This window comes from Anguilla rostrata, chromosome 5 (genome assembly GCF_018555375.3).
Source record: "Anguilla rostrata isolate EN2019 chromosome 5, ASM1855537v3, whole genome shotgun sequence".
Lineage (NCBI taxonomy): Eukaryota > Metazoa > Chordata > Actinopteri > Anguilliformes > Anguillidae > Anguilla > Anguilla rostrata.
Genome location: NC_057937.1, coordinates 52,929,954 through 52,950,728, shown reverse-complemented (window position 1 = coordinate 52,950,728; position 20,775 = coordinate 52,929,954). Strand labels below are relative to the sequence as shown.

General features: G+C 46.3%; 1 protein-coding gene across 18 annotated transcripts in view; it reads right to left on the bottom strand.

The window, feature by feature from the left end:
• Nucleotides 1-3,665: 3,665 nt before the first annotated feature.
• LOC135255668 (nuclear factor of activated T-cells 5-like) overlaps nucleotides 3,666-20,775 on the bottom strand; it is a 63,733-nt gene continuing 46,623 nt past the window's right edge. For all 18 annotated transcript variants that reach the window (XM_064337154.1, XM_064337150.1, XM_064337155.1 and 15 more), the window contains 11 exons: nucleotides 18,514-18,703; nucleotides 17,009-17,199; nucleotides 16,347-16,519; nucleotides 14,146-14,280; nucleotides 13,737-13,789; nucleotides 13,004-13,136; nucleotides 11,757-11,834; nucleotides 11,336-11,457; nucleotides 9,117-10,656; nucleotides 8,538-8,789; nucleotides 3,666-8,242 (listed from right to left, as the gene is read on the bottom strand). In XM_064337154.1, coding sequence (XP_064193224.1) covers nucleotides 8,548-8,789; nucleotides 9,117-10,656; nucleotides 11,336-11,457; nucleotides 11,757-11,834; nucleotides 13,004-13,136; nucleotides 13,737-13,789; nucleotides 14,146-14,280; nucleotides 16,347-16,519; nucleotides 17,009-17,199; nucleotides 18,514-18,703 — 2,857 coding nt within the window. In that variant the 3' untranslated portion in view covers nucleotides 3,666-8,242; nucleotides 8,538-8,547. The remainder of the gene's footprint in view (nucleotides 8,243-8,537; nucleotides 8,790-9,116; nucleotides 10,657-11,335; nucleotides 11,458-11,756; nucleotides 11,835-13,003; nucleotides 13,137-13,736; nucleotides 13,790-14,145; nucleotides 14,281-16,346; nucleotides 16,520-17,008; nucleotides 17,200-18,513; nucleotides 18,704-20,775) is intronic.

Below are 20,775 nucleotides of genomic sequence, written 5' to 3'. Positions count from 1 at the left end.
CAGAGTTTTTTTTGAATAAGGGGATACAAATGAACCTGGTATACATGAATGCTTTTCCTCACATGAATGAACTTTGGTACTGTAGTATTGAGCTTGGTGTGGGGGTGAGGGTGAGGCAATTAGTAAAGCGATAAACTGAGGGGACATATTCAGCTGGGTGGACTTCTTATTGAGGAGTCCCACTCTACAAGAATTAATACAACAGGGAACACTGCAACTACGGATTACATCTGGAATGTGGTAGGGATTGCAGTAGCACAGACAGCACACAACCTTCTTGGTGTTTCCCAGAGAGAAGACATAGTGTTCTTTGCAAGAAAATCTGAAGAGTATGCCTTCAATTTCAGAGTGAATTCCTGAGTAGACCCATTAATCTCCATTCATAGCAGGGCTTTTCATATTTAAATTTCATAGGACCTTGCCTGGTTAGTTATAGAATTGTTTACATATTGCAAACACTTCTATAAAGGGCGTGATAAAGCCCGGTTGCAAGTTGATTCCTGTTTTAATAAGGGTGTGCCAGGAGACTTCATTGATCCATCCTCAGTAGAATCTCACTGGAAAAAAGGAAATGCACAAAAGTACATGCATGTTTGAATTGGGAAATCCCTCATATTTAATGCATTAGTTACCAACTGCTCCTACATCAACATTATTGGATGCAAGTTGCACACCCTCAGCTAAATAAATAAAAAATCTATATTTATTCTTTCACAGCTGTTACTCTTTAGGGGTAGGGGGAAACACATGTCTCTAAGCTCCTAATGTCTTTTCACGATGTTTTCTTTGAGGTCACATTTTTATCGGCAAGCTCTGGTCCGCCCCATCAACCAATGGGATGCAAGCTTCACCACCTCCCCACTCATTTCTCCTCTTCGGTGCTGTGCAGCTTAAACAAGAAAAGGTGTGAAAGCTCTCTCCTCCTTTTACATTTCTTTCAAACTCAAATGAAAAAATCTTTTCAGCACAAGAATTTTTGCGTCTCTGAAAAACTAAATAACATACACACTCTACATATTCATACAAGCAGTTTGCAAACATGCACTCAATCTACTTATAGTCCACTATTCATAACTTTTGTTATTTTACATATATAGTGTTTATCTTGTGTACATAAGAGATCTGTTGTAGATATGTATACTTCTTTAAATATTTATTGTGTTGTCATATCGCATGGTTTTGTCTCACCTGTCTTAAATTAGTCCTACAATAGTGCTATGCTTGCTCACTGGCAATCATCCTGACAAAGGAATTTTTTGCCAAAATTATAAACACAGCAAGAAAAAAATATTATTTTTATTGTCATATTTCTTTCCTTATTATTGTTATTGTTATTGTTAATTTAATAGCATATCTGCTGGCAGTTACAGGCCATTCAGAACCATCATGGATCCTCATTCAAATATTAATATTATCCCTTTATAATTCGTTCACACAAGTTACCAGTCATAATAACAGCATTCTGCTCTCCTGAAAAATACAAAAACCATTCCCCGTTGCCTAAGCCGCCCATCACCCAGGAAACCTATAGGGCGGATAAACAAACACGAAATCTGGCCTGCACAGTATTCTCGGGATTAATTTAGGTAATTACTTTAATTTGTAGGGATCGTCCCGTCTTTCTGGTCGATAAGCAGCCTCCAGTCTGCGTGCGGTACCTATGCCAAACTGCTCAGCTTGTACAGAGTGGAGAGAAGATCCACCCGTGCACACTTCGGTGGGTGAGGCAATGAAAAAAAGTGGGCACTTGAGATTTTAAGGAAAAGATAAACAGGGTATTGCCATTAAAATCAACCGCATCCTATCAAAACTCCAGATGCTCATGCATTGCCACTCCTATCCTATTCAGAGATTTTGCTGCTTAACCCATTGTGTTACTTTTTTTTTTTATCTCTGAGCCTGGCATGGCGCATAGTTTACGTTCTCTGTTTGCTGGTCTAGTACTCCCCCTGCTGGACACTGTCCATACAGAGGATGCAAAGGCAGGTGAAGATTGCAGCGGCTCAACACCTTTTCAACAACTAGAAGTGTTCCATTTGCTTTATGTTAGGTTTATAATTATCTCGGCCAAAAATGCTGAGCTCAGTGGGCTGGTAGGTGGAAAGCATTATAAGTGTCTGCTAGAAGAAAAGCCTACCTACCTCTTGTAGTGATCTGAGGTAGAGCAGTTCAGGTCCCAGGCCAGGCCACCCTTTGCAATGGGCACACTCAGCTTCAAAGGTCACAGAACAGCAGAGTAACACTTAAGGCCCTCTTGGCATGCAGATGAACTACTGATTTCAAGATTTTTCCCAGATTGAATCAAAACTATTACTTTTTCCCATTGTACACACAGTATACACAGTGAGCTCCATAAGGTTTGGGAAAAAGACATTTATTCTGGGTTTGGCTCTGTTGTACTCAACAATTTTAGATTTGTACTCAAACAATTTACATGTGGTTAAAGTGCAGTTTCCCAGCATTTATTAAAGGGTAGTTTCGTACATTTTGGTTTCAAACTACCCTTTAATAAATTCTGGGAAACCGCTTTAACCACGTGAGAACTGTTTGACTACCAATGTGAAACTTTGGCATACGAAGTCAAATCAATAGACATGTCTTTCCAAAGAGAACCCATCAAAGATGGTGAATATGATGTATTCACTGTCACGTCCAATTTTAGACAAAGGCCATGAAGCACAATTAGATATTTACAATAAACATTCTAAATTTTAGAAGAACGCAAAACAAATAAAAAGACCTCATTGAGGTCTTGCCCCAGTGATGCCTGGACATTTGTAATATGTAATATGCATCAATACAAATTGTGGATTAAAAAGCCAAAGAGTAAGTAGAACATAAAAAAACAACAACAAAAATGTGTGTCCACATCACCACCAACATAATAGTTTACGATAAACCACCACCCACCTCTCTCTTTGGGGATTGCGAGAAAGCAACTCTGTTAGAAGGAACATTTCCATGAGACCCTGGGAAGTTATTCCTGTGGAATGCTCAAGAGGGCAGGCTGGTGTTATTTGCTCTGTATCTGCGAAGCAAAAACTAACCAGGTGGTGGCATAGTATTCGTCATTTCACTAGCATGATGCTGCATTCAGTCGTTCTCATCATCTCATAAAGTTGAATATACTCGGTGTTTGCGTTTGGGTGGTCATCGGCAACTGCTACGTTTATCACATGAAAAATACATATGTCCGCTGAGATGTCAAGAAGTTGGACCAATGAGATTGTCCACTGCTAAACGTAAATAATGGATGACAGCCAGGCATGAACCCTGCTGTGAAATCACCCCAAAACGAAATCTCATGCCCTCACCAAACTTGGCTGCTCTGCTTAAACACATTATGAGAGATAAATTAAAGATATATGGATATACTTATCATTAACCTGGTACATTGTTGCTGTCGTCCAGCAGCTGTTAACAGCGGGGTCAGGTCAGTGAGATGTCACAAGTGGCCAATTTACAGCTATTTCAGGGAGTATTAGCTTTGTTAATTTACAGAAAAAGGAAGTTTGATCACTCTCAAAGGCATTAATGTACATATAATTCCTATTTATTCAATGTAAAGATTGTTTTCCAAATGAGAAATCACAACGAAATGTTTTTCTTGAAAAAAATGACAGTAATTTGAAGAAAATGTGAAAATAATTTGACGGAAAAAAAGATCAACTTAAAATCTATTTTATTGATATATTGACAGCATCAAGTTGACAGAAACATAATTACAGGTATACAAATGTCCTGACAAAAGCAAAAAAACATATTTAATAGATTTATACTGTAAACTCAAATATTAAAAATTTGTTCACATTGTAGCTAAAAACACAGACAAACTACACCCAACCCATGTCAGTGCTATATGTCAACACAAAACCAAGAAACAAAATACACATTTACTGGTTTCAAAGCAAGCTTTCACACAGATGGTCAGACAGCTAAAACACATAAGGAATGTTTTTGTAAACTGTCTGGCTAACTCATAATACTTAAAATAAAAAAGCTGGTGACACCCATCTTTAAAATTTCAGTAAAATATATCATCTTGTTGATGTCAACAAAGTCCTTTAACACAAACACTCTGCAGAAAATCTCCTTGGTGCCACATAAAAGAAAAAGCTTTTTTAAGTTACATAAATAATTATAATAATTAGTTATCATTTTCCCCTTTCCCTCATAATGAATAAAATCACAAGAGGCTAAATATAATTTCTTTTTTTAGAAAAGATAAAGGTAACAGATTTACAGTTATACTGAGTCAAGCTGCATAGCAGTTTGAGACAAGACTTCAATTGCACTTAAGTTTCACAACATAAATGCAATGGATGGTTTTGATTAAAAGTCGACAAAAATGCAGGAAACTATACACTCATCTAGTCACTGATTTTGAGTTATTTTGAAGTGAACCTAATGCAACACCAAAGTCTGATGGTTTGACAGTCATTAACAAAAGACAACCTTTACTGACAGCTGTACCATTTGTGAACATTAACAGGCAGCTATGTACAGAAACAGGGTTTCTGTTCTAAATGCAAGTTGTCAAGGCACATGTTCTTCCTCCATTAAAAAAAAAAAAAGATATTGACTGGTACCCGCTGAACATTCTTCCAACATGTAAATTTCAAGTTGTATTATAATTGGTTAATCTGGCTCGTAAAACAAGTTACATGGTCCATGTGAGGCTGTAATCGTGCACACATGCGATTTCCCTCCCAGGTGTAATTCTGTAAAGTAAAAAAAAAAAAAAAAAAACATAAAAAATAAACATGGCCTTCTAGACCAGCATTTCCCAACCTTTCTCCTTCCACGACACTTTACAAATGAACAGAAACTCATGGCACACCACTCTCAAAAGCGAGCAATATACAGACCTTGATGGGGCGTGTCAACAGTAGGCCCAAATGTACTTTTGGGGATTTTATTTAAGCAATATGCATTTTATTGACATTTATTTGGGCTTTGTTTATGACTTGTTCACTTGTTTTGAAATTCATTTGAACTTCGAAAATTTTTTAAAAGGATTTTTCAGACGGCACATCTGACCTTGCATGACGGCACACCGGTTGGGAAACACTGCTTTACAGAAATGTTCCCCTCCCTCCATTCAAAGAATTAACAAAAGGCATTTAATTGGCCCCCTCATAAACAAGTTGTTTACTAAACATTAAAACTGGAAAACAGAATTGTAACTCAGTGCTTGAGTTTGGAAAAAAATAAACTTTGTGTACAAATAAAACTTGTCCAAATTCCGTTTTAAATATACTTAAATTGGTCCGGCATCATATGTAGCAGCTGTGTGCGCGCAACCTACACCAACTGAGGTAACGTATACACATTTTGTTTAAATCAGTATTTCATGGATTATATTTTATCTGTATGTATGGCTTCATGTTTGGCATTGCCTGAACTAGCATCCTGTGCTTTTATCGGTCTACAAGCAGTTCTCGAAGCTCTAGTACTGACAGTAAAGGGGTCAGGATTCCACAAACGAAACACTGATTATCCAACTGCTGTTACAGCTTAGCTTGGAACAAATATATCTTGTATCATAATGGATCTAATGTAACAATATAAATTATATGAAGAAAGCTACGTAAGTTCATCTGTATCTTTACATCATAGTATAAAGTACAGGGTACAATTAAAAAGATTAAAAAGAATGTGCTGAATAGACTGAGATTATCATGAGACCCCACTGCCAACAGGGCATTTATAGTAGAGGAAGAGAAGTTTATATAAAAAAGCCAATTGCTAAAGTGGTAAGAACAGGGACAGTACCACGAATACTAATTAACCTGATATGTTTTTCTCTGCTTAGCTCCCACAAAAATAACAGTTAAACTAAAAAAATAAACATTAAAACACATTCCAAAAGTTCAAAATTTCACATAAAAATCTGTGGCAGATCACAACAACAGTGTTGACTAACTGACAAGTTAAAGACTGCTAATCGCCAGAGTAGGCCCTAGGGTTTTGGTGGTCCGAAAAAAAGAATGTTGTTGTGGTGCTCCAACACCAGTCACACCCAGCCCTAAAACCTGCGGCCCAGAGATGGTTTTGGCCCTAAACGACCGCATAGTGTTTACCCCAGCGGCCCCAGAGCGCATGCAGCAGAGGGTCCCTTTAAAACACCAAAACCACCACAGTCCACGCTGCACGCCACTGTCCCTTTATTAAACGGAGAAGGGTGATGATGACCACTTAAAATGATTAAAATGGCAGCAATAAGATTCTGCCACACTTGAGACACACTTGGGTGCTGAAACCCAAAAAAAAAACCCCCCACAAGATGAGACCTGGCCTTGTTCCAGTCAGGTACAGACGGTCCCGTATGTGCACTGCCAGAGCATAGTAAACAAAAGTCCGGTTTGGCGGCTTTCCAGCGCGCCCCGACGTGTTCATATCTGCAGTGTAACTGTTAACATGAGCCGCCCCTCTTCTCCCACTCCCACCTCCCCCGCAGCTTCACCTAAAGGATCAACCAGAGGGGGAGCCAACGCAGAGATCCACAGACATCGGTATACAGACATTCGCACACGCTCTATATCGCACAGTATGGTCACCGTTGGACAATACGGCCTTCGTATGCAAATAGTAATGTTGCCGTCAATGACGTACAATAAGCCTCCACCTACCCTGTGGAGATCCGTGTTTCACGGTAAGATACAGACCGAAAATAAACGTTAAAAACAAATTATGCAAAAGAGCGGCTTCCTTTCCTTTTCCACTGGTAACACTGGGGCTCTCCAATTCCCAAATGCCCACTGACCACACAAGCTCCAGGCGCTCTGAGAACATCACATGAACTAGCACAAAAAAAAGTATGTACAGTTGTACTTAACACAGTATAACACGTCTTAATTTATCCCAATAGAACATGCTGGTTTATGACCCCATTGTCACACAAGTTGTCATCATTATGCCCACAGCATGTTCAAAGACAGACTTACATTCAAACCAAACGTAATGATGAATATTTTTTTGAGTGGCCTAAACTCTGGCTTCCCACTGAAGTTTCATTTACATTTTCCATTTATAATGGCAAATTACCCCAGATTTGTTTGTAGTGCAATTGACATGGCTACTTTGCGATATTGGGCTACTTTTGCGAGGCAGACACAGACTTTAAGTCCACTAATTCACATTACTACTACGGTACTTTTGTGAGTGTAATTAACTTACAAACCAGTTAGAAATTTGTTAACATTATGAGCACACAGATGCTGTATTTGATAGGACATGACCTGAAGCTAGTGTGTCAGCAAGAAAGACGGATGCATGTTGATCACAATAAACAGTTTTCTTCCTTTGGCCAGTGGAATATTACAATATTACTTTCCATCATTTCCCAGAATTAACATATTTTCAAAAAGTGGGAACCCTGGCAAATTGTTTGGTCTGATTTTTTCCTCCTGTGAACACTCCCCTTTAGCTTCATCACCTTTTTTTATCACAAATGCCAATTGCACAAGGTGAAAAACATCTGAGCTCGGAACAGGAGAGGAAAGGGACAGTTGGGTGGCACAAGGAGTGTAATGGACTCCATATAAAATCTTAGTCATGACTCAGAGACATACAAGAAAATAGAACTATGTACAGTAAATAGGGCAGAGAAATTCATATAACAATACAGCTTTATACGTTTTTCTGTCTCTTCAAATTCACATACACAACGGACTTCAGAGACCATGGAGAGCTATATGCCCATATAAGGAGCAACTTGTCACAAAGAAGAGCTTTATAAAGTGCTGAACGTAGAAGGTCAAAAACATTCTTACAAAGGTCTACTTTTCTCAATTTGTACAGGTTTTGTTTACATTTACCAAAAGTGTTGTTTTAAAAAGCGAAAGAGACACACAAACTGAGCTTCACAGCCCAGTCAAGCCGACGCGGTGTACCGCCAAAAAGATCTCGGGATGTGCGTGTGCTCACTGACAGCCTACGAGGCTGAGAAATGCTTTTTAGAGCGTCGCGGATATTTCACCAAACACAGGACTTCAATCTGTGCTGAGGCCTAACCAGAGAAGGCTGCGCCACGAAGCCATGCCACAAGGCAAGCTAAACGGAAAACCTCTGGGGCTTCTACTCCGCGCCCCAGCGCTGGCTGATAGGGGGCAGTGCTGCAACATTAAAATATTAAAACTGAACAGAAAGTTCTGGAGTCCTGCTGGGGATTCTGGTTGGCTGGGGACACCGTTGTGTTCCTCGGCACCCGACAAGACCACCGCCCGAGTCCCGTCAAGTCCTGCAAGAGAGAGCAAGAAGCATCATGAAGTGCTTGTCTTCTGTATCGCAACCCTTTTCCCCATTTGGAAGCAGAGACTGACTGCGCTCCGCTGTACTTGTACATCAACTCTCTTCTAGTTTCACATCTACAGACCTGAGACAGTTCTCCTCACGGTATTCTACAAGACAGCTGACCAAAGGAGAAGCCTGCATAAAACTATAAGCCCAGTTTTAAAACGTCAACTCCTCTTGTATCAGCAGCCACCCTTCTTCTCTTTTGCCCCACCCCTGTGCTGCTGGAGAGCGTCTCTCACCCTTAGCCCCCTAGTAGGAGCGGGAGAGGGTGTTGCTCTGCTCCTGCAGGCTGGTCAGCAGGTCGTCGATCTTCTCCATGTTCTGCGAGGCGCTCAGGCCGCCCTGCATGGCGCCGGAGGACTCGGACAGGGACTGGCCCAGCAGAGACTGGATCTGGGCGTCGCTCTCGCGCTGGCTCTGGCCCGACTGGCTGATGGCGATCAGCTGGTCAGACAGCATGGGGCCGGTGGAGTTTATCAGCTGGCCGCACTCTGGCAGGAAGACAGGGGGAGGAAGTCAAGCGCCACTCGCGGCTGGGTGCCGCCGCCTCCGCGGCGGCTGGCCGAGGATGCCCGTTACCATGACGACCAAACAAAGTCTCCCTCCTTTTGTCTCAACAACAGCACCTTAAAAACTTTCCAGACTTCCATACATCACTGCATGTTGAAAATATATCAAGCTAACTCATTGCTACTTGACAGTTCATAGGAACAGAACGCTACTCTTACCGAATGTTTCAACTGGAATTATAAGTTAAACTACGAACAAAGGAATAACAAAAAAGAAACAAACATGGTAGAAACACAGAGAGGCCTCACCGTTTTGGATCCCGAAGAGGAAGAGGCTGGTCTGCTCGGTCTGGCCGGGCTGGCTCAGGGTCCCGCTCACAGCCGTCTGGAACAGCGAGCCGGGCTGCTGCTGCACGGGGGAGGAGCTGCTGGTCTGCAGCCCCGCCACGCCGTTCTGCGCCGCGAACATGGCCGTCTGGGACATGAAGAGGCTCACGGGCTGCTCGGAGGCGGGGCCGGAGCTGGGCCCCACCTGCATGGGCTGCTGGTCCTGGAACAGGGCCTGCGGGGGACCGTCGCCCCCCGGCTGGGCCCCCGCCTCCGAGCTCTGGTCTTGGAAGGACATGGGCTCGGAGGCCTCCACGGCGCCCGCCCGGGAGAACAGGAGGGGGGCGCCGCGGGGCTCCTGCGGGGGGGCGCCGGGGGCCTGGCCACTGAAGAGCAGGCCGGACGGCTGCTCGCGGCCCCCGCGGCCGTCGCTGCAGTACAGGAGCCCGGCCTGCTGCTGCTGCTGGGGGGGCGGGAGGGCGCTGGCCGCGGTGTGGGGGGAGAGGTTCTGGAACGCGGGCGGGGGCCCCGGTTGAGGATTCGCCGGCTGGGGCGCGGGCTGCCGCTCGGAGGGCGCCGTCTGCATGGGGGTGAGGAACGCCGTCTGCTGGCCGGCGTCGGGCAGGAACAGGGAGGGGCCAGACGGCTGCTGCTCCGGGGACGAGAGGGAGGAGCCCGTCAGCATGGTCAGGGTGGCCTGGAAGAGCGCCCCCTGCGGGTCCGCTGCCTCGTCCAAAGGGCTGGGGCTGTGGAACAGCTGCTGGGGCGGGGAGGGGTGGCAGGGGGGCTGCTGGAGGAAGGAGGAGGTCTGGATGGAGAGCAGCTCCTCGGCTTGCTGGAAAAGCGCGGCCTGCTGCTGCTGCTGCTGCTGCTGCTGCTGCTGCTGCTGGGGGGCGCTGTGGAGCAGGCCTTCTGACGCCTGGAAGAGGGTGGCGTGGCTCTGCACCATGGCCTGCGGGGAGCCCTGCTGCTCGGGGGTCCCGCTGCGGGACCCGGCCTGGAAGAGCCCGCACTGGAAGAGCTCCGACTGGAGCTGCTGCTGCTGCTGCTGCTGCTGCTGCTGCTGCGTGGCGATGGAGCTCTCCGCCTGCTGCATCTCCTGCACCTCCGCGCCGTCCGCCGAGGGGGCGGCGCTGAACAGCACAGAGCTCAGCTGCTGCTGGGCGGCGGCCTCCAGCACCTGCTCCACCAGGCTGGGCCCCGCCCCCGAGGCCGAGGAGCCGAACCCGCCCGCCTGGAGCTGGCGCACGGCCCTCTCCAGCTGGGCCACCCCGTCCTGGAGGAACTGCTGCGGGACCTGCTGGAGCAGGGCGTCGCCGGGCCCCGGGAACGAGCCGGCGCCCGCCAGGTCCTGCTTCTGGATGGTGCTCAACGGCTCGGCGCTGGCGTAGACCACGCCTTGCGGCGGTTCCTGGTCTCCGGGCGGGCGGGTCATGGGGCTGGGATAGGGGCTGGGGTTGGGGGGAGCGCTGGAGCTCATTTCCAGAGACTGCTGGGGTGACCCAATGATGTCCGAGGTCGGCTGAAAAACAGCGATGAAATCAAAACATTGGAAAAGGAGTCTTTAGGTAAAATTATACTTCCTTTAAATGATACGTGCATACCAGTCATTCCCTTGAGACAGCTGCCAGCATTTGAGATCTTTCAAGCTCATATAAAAACACTGAAAACCATATGGACTTCACCTAACAAGCTAACATTACCTAGCACAGTAACAATCTACAGATAAAACAGCTACGTAAATAGCTGCTGACTGTACACAAAGTAGCTAAATTGTACTACTATACGGTGCTAGTATTTTAGTTTGCTAACAACAGCAAGCACAACAAATGATTAATTAATGCTCAACAAATAATTTATTAAAACTAAATTACATTTTTATAGCCATTGTTTACCTTCATGGTTAATCCATTTGCACAATTTTACTAAAACAAACCAAGATAGATTTCCAATATTCAAACAATTTAAGCCATATATCACTAAAATATGAAAAGAAAAACATATTTTATATGGGCAAACCACATGGTTTAACAGGGATGTGCCCCTCAAAAAAAGCCAAAGCTATACATCCATCCATCCAGGATACACTTGGTTAAGAACAGTGTAAACTGGCCCATCAATACCTGTAAATCAGTTAGCGAACAACCAATAGGTGATGGCAGACCACTGCTGATTACAAAGACATTTGATGCCCCTCTTACCTTGAAGACATTGGATGCAGAGGGGGTGTTGGATACCTCCATGGGAGTGACCTCTTCCCTCTTGACCAGGGGCATCATGGGACTCATCAAGGCACTGTCCAAGCAGCTACTGCTCTGGATTACTTCAAGAGCAGGACCAACAACACAAGAACAATGTTACTATCATGTGAAACCTGTGAAAACGATGAACTGGACAATGGGTTTTTTTTGCTTCTTCATAATCTGCTGCACAATGTCCTTGAGTTCTGTTTTTCATTCAATATTTAGGTTGTGAAAACTGCCGTTTCATGTGTCTAATTAATACCCACTTTGATAAGAACCTGCTTTGGAAACTTAATGGTGATTAGAGCAGCATCAGTGCAATACCAGGTTTTTTGTCGGTTAAAACTAGCTCTACTCACAGCGGTTCATGCATGCGTACCTTTAATCTGTCCTTCAAACGTGCATGGCTTCGCTGGGGGTGGAGCCTCTTTCTTGATGTAAATGTCCACCGTATTTGCTGCATAAGAAAAATTGCAATTTTAGGGTCACATGCACAGCATTAGCCTATCATGCGGTCAGATGCACCCCAGGCATCTCACTGCAGCTACTCTAGGGTGGCTTGGGCCATGAAATGCCAAGAGGGGTCATTTTTCGGTTCCAGTCAAAGTGATGCTTTGGAAATTGCAGAAAAATGTCACAGGCAGTAGCAAAGGTATAAAAACTAGAGATGCACAACAGCACAACACTGACATAGAAACGCCTCCCCTAAAATAACTGGTAATTTAACCTCATTGTTTATTCACAAGATAGCAGTAGGCCTTTGAAAATAAATGTGCAAAGAAACTATTTTGGAGAAGCGTGAACGTGTGTGTGCGTGTGTGTGTGCATGTGTGCATTTCATACTTCATGAACTTCGTATAACACAAGAGGAAATGTAAAGTATACTTGATGACAAACGGGAATAAGAACATGAGGAGACTGACTTTATCAGATTTTAAACTTGAAAGCTGATGTTCTGAAGAGGAAGGCTTACACTTCCCAGTTTTGTTTCATTGTTTTATGTGCATCGCAACTTCAATCACACGCATTCATTTTGTGACAGTTGACTGATGAGAGGGGAAAGGAGGCGATCTGAGTTTTCCATTTCTGGGTATGCACATAAGAATGATGACAAAAACAGACCATTCTGCCAATATAAGCATGTCTATATAAGTATGGAAGAACCCACCATGATGTCAACCCTGGCAGTGAACATCCCAGTGTAGCTTCCCCTACATCATCTGGCAGTTCTCCATGCATTCTACGTATCATGGCTGATTAGCACAGATTACAGAGCATCAAAGTGATGACACAGGAGAGAGCTTTGTACAGCGTGCTCTGACTCTCAAGAAAGGTCATCTAAACTTCAGTCCTCTAAGAGAAAATAACCCTTTCAGACTGCCTTGGGACAGTGTAACAGGAAAGAGCACATAATGACATTGTTCTGGAGATGCACTGGGGAACAGACTTGGAAACAATGGAACTGCAAACCATCTGACCTTGTTCTAACGCTGACAGAGCTTGTTCCATGTTCATTTCTGACCACGTGTTGTTCCCTTAATGATAAACTGAGGCACATTATTTCCTGATTTGGATGGATTATTCATCCATTCCTTCATTTCATGCTGAACACCACGGTCCACTGACCTGGCTCTGGAGTGTAGGTGAAGGGCTGCACATCGTGGGATCTCCCAGCATTGGTTACCACATAGATCCCCACGGATACGGGCGAGGAGATCCCCAAGTTCTGATATGGAGGGACTTTCACGATCAAATGATTCTGTTGGAAATATGAAATACAAAAAAAAAGTGCGTTCATTAAAAAGAGGAACAGGTCCGTGCGTCCTACTAAAATTCTCATCGTTTAAATGCCACAAGTAAAACAGAATCGTGGATACCTTTGGGAAATTCAGTGAGAGGGTTTTTAAGCCAGTTCAAACTAGAGTACTGAGAACTACACTTCATTGTGACACTTTAGTCCTTTTACCTTGTCTTTTTATTCTTTTTGTTGACAAAAATACACCACTGCACACAGCTGTATGGAAGCTAACTGGTACAAAAGGGCGTGACTGTGGTTTGTGGGCGTACAGGAAACATCCAAGACCTGTAACAGCTCAGCGTTTAAAAATGTGAATGAGTGTTTGAGCGCATATCCCAGATATCCCATTCACTGCCAGAAAAGGTCTAAAACGGTCCAGTGACCTGCTGAGCTCAAAGTCTCGGTCCAGTCACCACGTGCCTGTCCTCAGGCCCAGACACAATGGCACTAATCAGGACCCTGAAACAACCCTCTTTGAGCATGACTGACTGTGAATGATTCTCAGGAAAAGCGCAGAGAGACACACTACTGCGTGCCCACAATAAAGAACCGGGTACACACCTGATGAAACAGCTCCATGTCAATCTCAGCCTCGGCCTTCCAAGACTTCTCATCTTCAAGGAAAATACAAACATTATTTGCACGCTATTTTTGAAAGAAAAATAAATACTTAGAAGAAAACCAACAAAAGGTAACTTTTTTACTTTCTAGTGGAGAAGACCCAGACACTCTGCTCAGGACAAGCTGGGGACATTGCATGCAACCTGGTATAACGAGTGAACCACACCATTCTCCTGGTATATTAGTGTACCTGATACAAGGTCCATTCTCCTGGCTGACGAATGTCCACCTGACCAATCTCTTGGCCTATGAGTGTATCTGGCACATTCTCCTGGTCTATGAGTGTACACCCGATCATTCTCTTGGTCTATGAGCGTATTTGATGCATTCTCCTGGTTTATTAACCTACCGGACGCATTTTCCTGAAATATGACTTTGGTTCCCTTGAGGAAGTTCTTCCCGATGAGGAAGACCTCCTCTCCGCCCTTCACCGTGCAGCTGTGGAGACTCTTCTTCAGGATCTCGGGCACCCCCGCGGGTTGGGCTGTGGAAGCAACACAGGGCATCAATCACCCGAAATCATTTGTGGAACGATGTTTGCACATTTTTTGTGATACGTAATGATGTATAGATATACATCTCTGTCAACACTGGCAGCCATTTTGAGAAAGCCTTTGCAATTCAGTATTTTGTGAATGCTGGACATCATTGTTTTTCTAATCCTCTCTCTGAGCCCTCCTCAGGGCTAAATCTCAGCCCCACACACAGAAAGACATGCCCTGTATATTTCTATTTTTATTAACTGACTAGCAATGCCCCACAGTGGGATTTTACTTTGTTTTAACAATGGAAAGCCGCTCCTCTTTTTATTAACCACTCTGCATCTCCTTCGCTCTCTTTCCGTGGGGACTTTTCCCATATCCTAAGTAAACAATGCCTGAAGGGGTTGAAGTGCCCCTGAGCGGTTTTTCCTGTTTGTGTGGGAATGTCATGCATTAGTCCACAGTTTTTCTTTTTAATGCCCACTCTCGGACCAATAATGCTCCCTACTAAAAGACAACTGATTACAGAAGAAAAGTAGCCTGCCAAACCAGACAACACTATGAGGATTGCTTAAGGTATTTGGCACACCATACTGTAGTAACATTTACTAAACCTGTGTCCTCACAAGCTTTAAAGTAACATGAGGAAGTATAATCCACTGGTTCTCTAGGCCTAAAACAACACACAAATCATATCCACACCCATGCCATGGTGTGTCTGTATGAAATGCACACTCGCGCACACACACAGACACGCACTCCAATCCAAACACAGGCATGCAGACTTTAAAATAATTTCACAGGAAGAAACTAAATTAGAATGCCACATAATAAGCCTAAGCAAACCCAGCAAAAGCAGCCAGGACACGGCTTCTCGGGGCTCGGGGCATTTTACTCTGTACTTTGCTTTGTAAATGTCTGGAAAGAGGAGTCTGTTTGCTGGCCTCCGTTCTGTCACCAGAGAGGCCAGGCCAGAGAGACGCTGACACAACACCACAAACGCTACCACCAGCCTGCCTAAACTAGCGCCCAGGTAAGAAAAGCCTTCACCGGGGCTTGGAAAAGTCCACTCAGAAACAAAGCTCAAGTGAAATGCTTCTTTTACGGAGCCACATTTCAATATGAAAATGGAACTTTCGAACAGGTGCCACAGCAAACAGGGCGCAAGCGCCACATTAAAGTTTCTCAGACGTAAATGCACTTCTAAGGACTACGACTTCACCGTTAACATGAAGCAGGATTCAGTTTCACGTATGCTCGCAACTTCCACAGTCACGGGATCGTGACCCACCTGGCTTGAATAACAGCTGGAGGTATAGAGCAAAGACTAATGCTCACAGCCCAGGTCATTTGCAAGGAAAATATTCATCTCAAGGGGGAAAAAAAACCTCACAAACAATCTACACAGACAGCAGCTGGCACTATGACCCAATAAAGCCAAATCTCCTGTCCCTCTCTTGTACTTTCGCTAATGGCGCTAATATCCTCCCGGTAATCCAGGGACACCCAGGCACTCTGAAGGAGAGCGTTTTTTCTGGTGTGTTGTAGCCAGGCTCGGCAGACAGGGTACATCTCCGCGTGGTTTTCTGCAGGGGCTCTCATCCAATGAGATCAAACTGTGAAATTCTGCACATGCGGCCTCCCTGTCCTGCATCAGTGTGGTTACAGGGGAGGACAGGGCTGCTTTAGCGAGCCAAAGCTTATTACAAATAAGTCCTACAGGAGGCTTTGTGCAATTCATTTCATTTTCACTGAAGCACAGTGGAGGCTCCTGTATGTACTGAGGGACTGTGTCCAAAAAGGCGTGGCCCAGCCACCAGACACTCGTAAGCGGATTTCACTTCAGCTTTTAAGACTCGATTTAAGCGATCACACATTTTACCGGGCCAATTCAGCCCCCCTCCCAATGTTAACAGCACAAGCTGAGGAGAGCCAAAGCCCAATCTGGGCTACAACAGCCTCCACCATGAGTGAAACGGTCAGCAGACATCCCCCATTATCACAGCTGATGGACCCACACAGAGGGTTCCCAGAAGGCAAATTCCCTGGAACTAACAAAGCCACTCACTGCAGAGGATGGGGGATGACGGGGTCTGTAGGGTGAGAATGGACCCGTCTGGGCGAGGGATGTTGACCCGGAACACCAGTCTGGCCCGCGTGCTCTTCTTCTTGGAACCCGCCACCCCGATGCGGGCCTCCACGTCTGCGTTCCTCAGCTTCAGGATCCCCACACAATCCACCCTGCAGAGGTACCAACAGTCAGCGCCGTCTCCATGACGATGTGCACATACAGCCCCACCCCCTTCCCCTCCCACCAACGTGGGATGACACATAGTGTGACCCTCAGCCCTAACCGACACATTCCTGCATCTACTAATGCGATCTTGCAGTGACCAGGCAAAGTTCACACAAATGCATCTCAGCATTTCTACAGTCAAACAGAAACACTCAATTAACTGCTTTCTATGCTGAACCGGAACGTTCCCATAAAGGTCATATCATGCTGTGGTGACCACAGTGAAGCTTACAAGCTTTCAAAAGCTGCCAATTCCACTGCATTTACAAATGGTAAGGAGCAAACGATGACATTTCTAAATGTTTCCCCACAAAATAAGACGTTCAGAGTTTACCACTGTGAAAGCCCAATGGAGCAGGACTCAGGATTCCTGCTGAAGGGTGTTCAGTCTCAGCGTGGGGCATGTGAATAGGGGTGGGGGTAGGGGTCCTTACGCGAGGGTCATGCTGCTGCTGGGGTCCAGGCACACCTCGATGACCGTGGTGCCCTCCACGTCCACCTCCTTGCAGGCCGTGGTGTTGCGGCCCGTCACTCGGCAGGCCTGGTAGAAGCCGTGGGGCTTGACGCGCCCCGCGTCGTTACCCACGAACACCTGCAGCACCACGGGCTCGCTCACGCCCTCCAGCTGGGGAAAAACAGCCCGCACACCGGTCATTCGGACGGAGGAAATCAACCTTCGGCACACCGAAGCACAAGCTGGCAGCAAAGCACGTCACTTAGATAAATCCCGTTTCAAAAAGATGGCTGCGGATGCCTGCGGACTGGATCGGTTGGTTTGCACACGGGAGGCGTGACGTACGGGCAAAGTTTGCGGTTATGAGCGGAGCGGTTCATAAGACTAAGTGCAAAGGGGGCTAAATAATTCACAAAAAGTCAATACCGCCTCTAATCTTCAATGCACGCGATAACTTTCATGTCGCTGGGCCACGTTTCGACAGTGACACGGTGCCCACAATTTTCTGAAAAGAACACAGCGCTAATCTGCGCTGATAACGGCCTTATAAACCTGCAACAGCGCCACTTCCTGTGGGGCATGTTTGCAGCGCACAGAAGCGAGCACACGTTCAGCAGCACAAGTTCCTGTGAATATTATGCTAAACCTGGAGCCGCGAAACCTTTAGAATAGCTATGAGCGTTTCACTGCAATGCCAGTCATATCTTCATGGGTGCAAGCAATGATAAACATCTACAGAAGCGCAGCTGCAACACTTAAAAAGGGAAAACGAAAATGTCTTTGAGCGGTGAGCAGTACCACTTCACGCAGTCCTGGGACAGTTACAGACATGTGCGCTTAACTCATTAAAGCTCAGCTTAGCAACAGTGCACGGAGCACTCCACTGGCAAGAGGACAGATAAGGAGAGGGAAAACATAAGCACAAGGGGTCTCGTGTGTGCGACTGTACACAAACTGAGCACTGGGCATTGGTGGGCGTGGCACAGCCCTAGGGGGAACAGGGAAGGTTACAGCGCCGAAGGGGGATCAACTGAGCACAAGGTGGGCGTGGCACAACCCAGGGGAGAACGGAGAAGGTTACAGCGCCGAAGCGGGATCAACTGAGCACAAGGTGGGCGTGGCCGAGTGCTGAGGGGGCGTGACTAGAGCAGTGGGGTGATGTCTGTCACAGCCTGGGGGTGAGTGACAGGAATAAAAGGAGGCCAGTTTAAAAAAATGTCTTTAGAGCTTTAAGAAAATACAGTGAGTGTGACGCCATAATAAAATAAAGACTACTCCTAAGTACTGATGCACTAGCAGTAAATGCTATGCTCTGTCCTCCAGTCTTGAGCCAGTTCTCTTGTGAGCTCTTACTCGGCTCAGGGAGTGGGCCGGGGGGGTATGACAGAGTGTTTGGGCCTGGGGGGGGGGGGGGGGGGGGGGGTGACAGAGTGTTTGAGCCGGGGGGCGGGGGTTTGACAGAGTGTTTGGGCGGGGGGGACCTGCCTTGATGGTGGGGAAGCCCTGCTGCGTGCGGTCCTTGACCGAGCCCCGGCTGCCCTCGGTCAGGTAGCGGGCGCGGTGCTGGCTCTCCGGCTGCACCAGGATCTTCAGCTCCTTCCCCTCGGCCTTCACCGGGTACTGGACCGACAGCGCCCCGCCCTTCTGGCCACCCGTCTGCGGGGCCTCCGCCAGGCTGCGAAAGAGAGAGAGAGACGGCCCGTTTCAGACTCCACGCGGCCCGCCGCTCGCACCGCACACAGCGAGCTCCGCTAGGCCTCTGCTAGCCAAAACACCACAGGCAAGTTTAGCACAAAGCAATGAGTCTGCATGTGACCTGCGTTTCTAGGGAACAGTAACCACTGTTCTAATCTGCCTCCGGTTGGAATATGTCGGTTCTGAATGGGGAGCTAGTTTCTGGCTGGCTTCCTGTAAGGCACCTGTATAATTAATGAGTTTAATATCAGTCCGATTCTGATTGGACACAGCTCAGACATTCCCTTCGCCTGAGTTGTGTTGCGCAGTATAAAATGAGCCGCACGCCAGCCGTTGTGGCCTGGATTTGTGCTGCCGGCTCTGAAGGGACGTCATAATCTCATCACCGCACACGCCGCGTCTGGCTCTGTCCTTAGGACAGGCACATTCGGACCCTCCCGTCTAATCCGCCTCCTGCACTGCGGAGACGGCCTCAAAGCACCTTCAGCGGGAACAGCCAGCCTCCATCCTGTTCACTTAGCTACAGGCAGGGAGGCCAAGCTTACCACACTACTGTGCACTGGCTTTAACTCCAGCCAATCCTATAATGAGGGAAGGTAACTGAGAACATGCACCTGTGGTAATGCACGTCTAAGGTTTCTGAGCTCGGTCTGTTTAACAGCCAGGCTCAGCTCACTGCCATCTGCTTTTCAAGCTTTGGGTTTCTCAGATGGGAGAGAGGTTTTAGTGGCCAGGAATTCACACTCTCAGCGTTTAGGACTCTCCGGTGTGATTTCTTCTATCAATGAATCGGTCAATCTAACAGTCAGTCAATTGGGAGGACAAAACACTGCCCGCTTTAGAGACTACAGTGCAATTAATGGGTCATTAAGACGCTGGCAAGGGCCATTTCAGGTGAAACAGAAGCCAGTGTGAGCCAACAGCATCCACAGGAGTCCCCCAGGGCTGGGTAAGGAAAGCGCCTGGCTTGGGCCTTGTCAGAGCAGAAGGGGGGTTTAAGGGGACCTGGAGCACGACCCAACACAGTACCGCAGTTTACCTGAAAGGACCGCTCTGACTCAAACGCGATTTACGACTTTCCAAATCTCCGCCTATGACTAATGACTGTGACATTCAGATGTGCTTTAGCACGGCGCTGAAGCACTAATCAGAGCCTGTTGTAAACTAATCTGTTTACTGAATCTGCTCTCTCCCTTTCAACACTCCCCACAGGCATTTTCACAGGATTCCTGGGGGCTAATCACCACCGCACTGGCCCACACTGGCCCCTCCCTGTCCACTGATTGGGGGTGGAACATTTATCAGTTTTCTCTACGAGATGACATGCTAATTTGTCCTTATGTTTACCCAAACACCTTTTTTTTATTTATTTAATTTTTTTTTCTGAGTGCCTACAGCAGCAGACCTGCTCTGGCTTCACTTGACACACAACACTAAAAGAGTAATAAATCAGAAAGCACTGCACGTTAGCAGCTTTTATTTACTTATGTGTATTTGTATATAGGTTGTGTCTGAATTTCTGATTACATTTCAACCTAAGCGACTAAGAATCTGTCGGCGAGTATTCATTTACTTGAGTAAACGGCCCCACCTCGATCTCTGACCTCTCCATTGTCTTCACAGGAGAAACGATGGGGCTGGAGTTTGATGAATCTCTTCACGTACACTTGATGTGTATTTTTCCTTACACTGACCTTGTAAGATCAGTACATTTGGTTTGTCTGAAATTTGTCCCAGCCCCGCCTAGCTGTCCTGATTACGTGACTGGCTTCCTTTACCCTCTACAGCCGGTAAACATCCACACAAGGCCTCTCTTCTAAACAGCCTTATGTTCATTCACCCTGGGCTTCACACACTCTGGTCTTCACTATCGGCCTGTCCAAACTACCAAAAGCTGTTCAGCCATCTTCGTAGCAATATAAAATAGGCAAGCATCAAGAGAGCAATCTTAAGCAAACTGTTCATCTAAAAGAAGAAACATAGTTGACGTGTCCTCTGAACGCGCTCTCTGGATGCAGTACATTACCGCCTCCACCTGATCAAGGCCAGAGA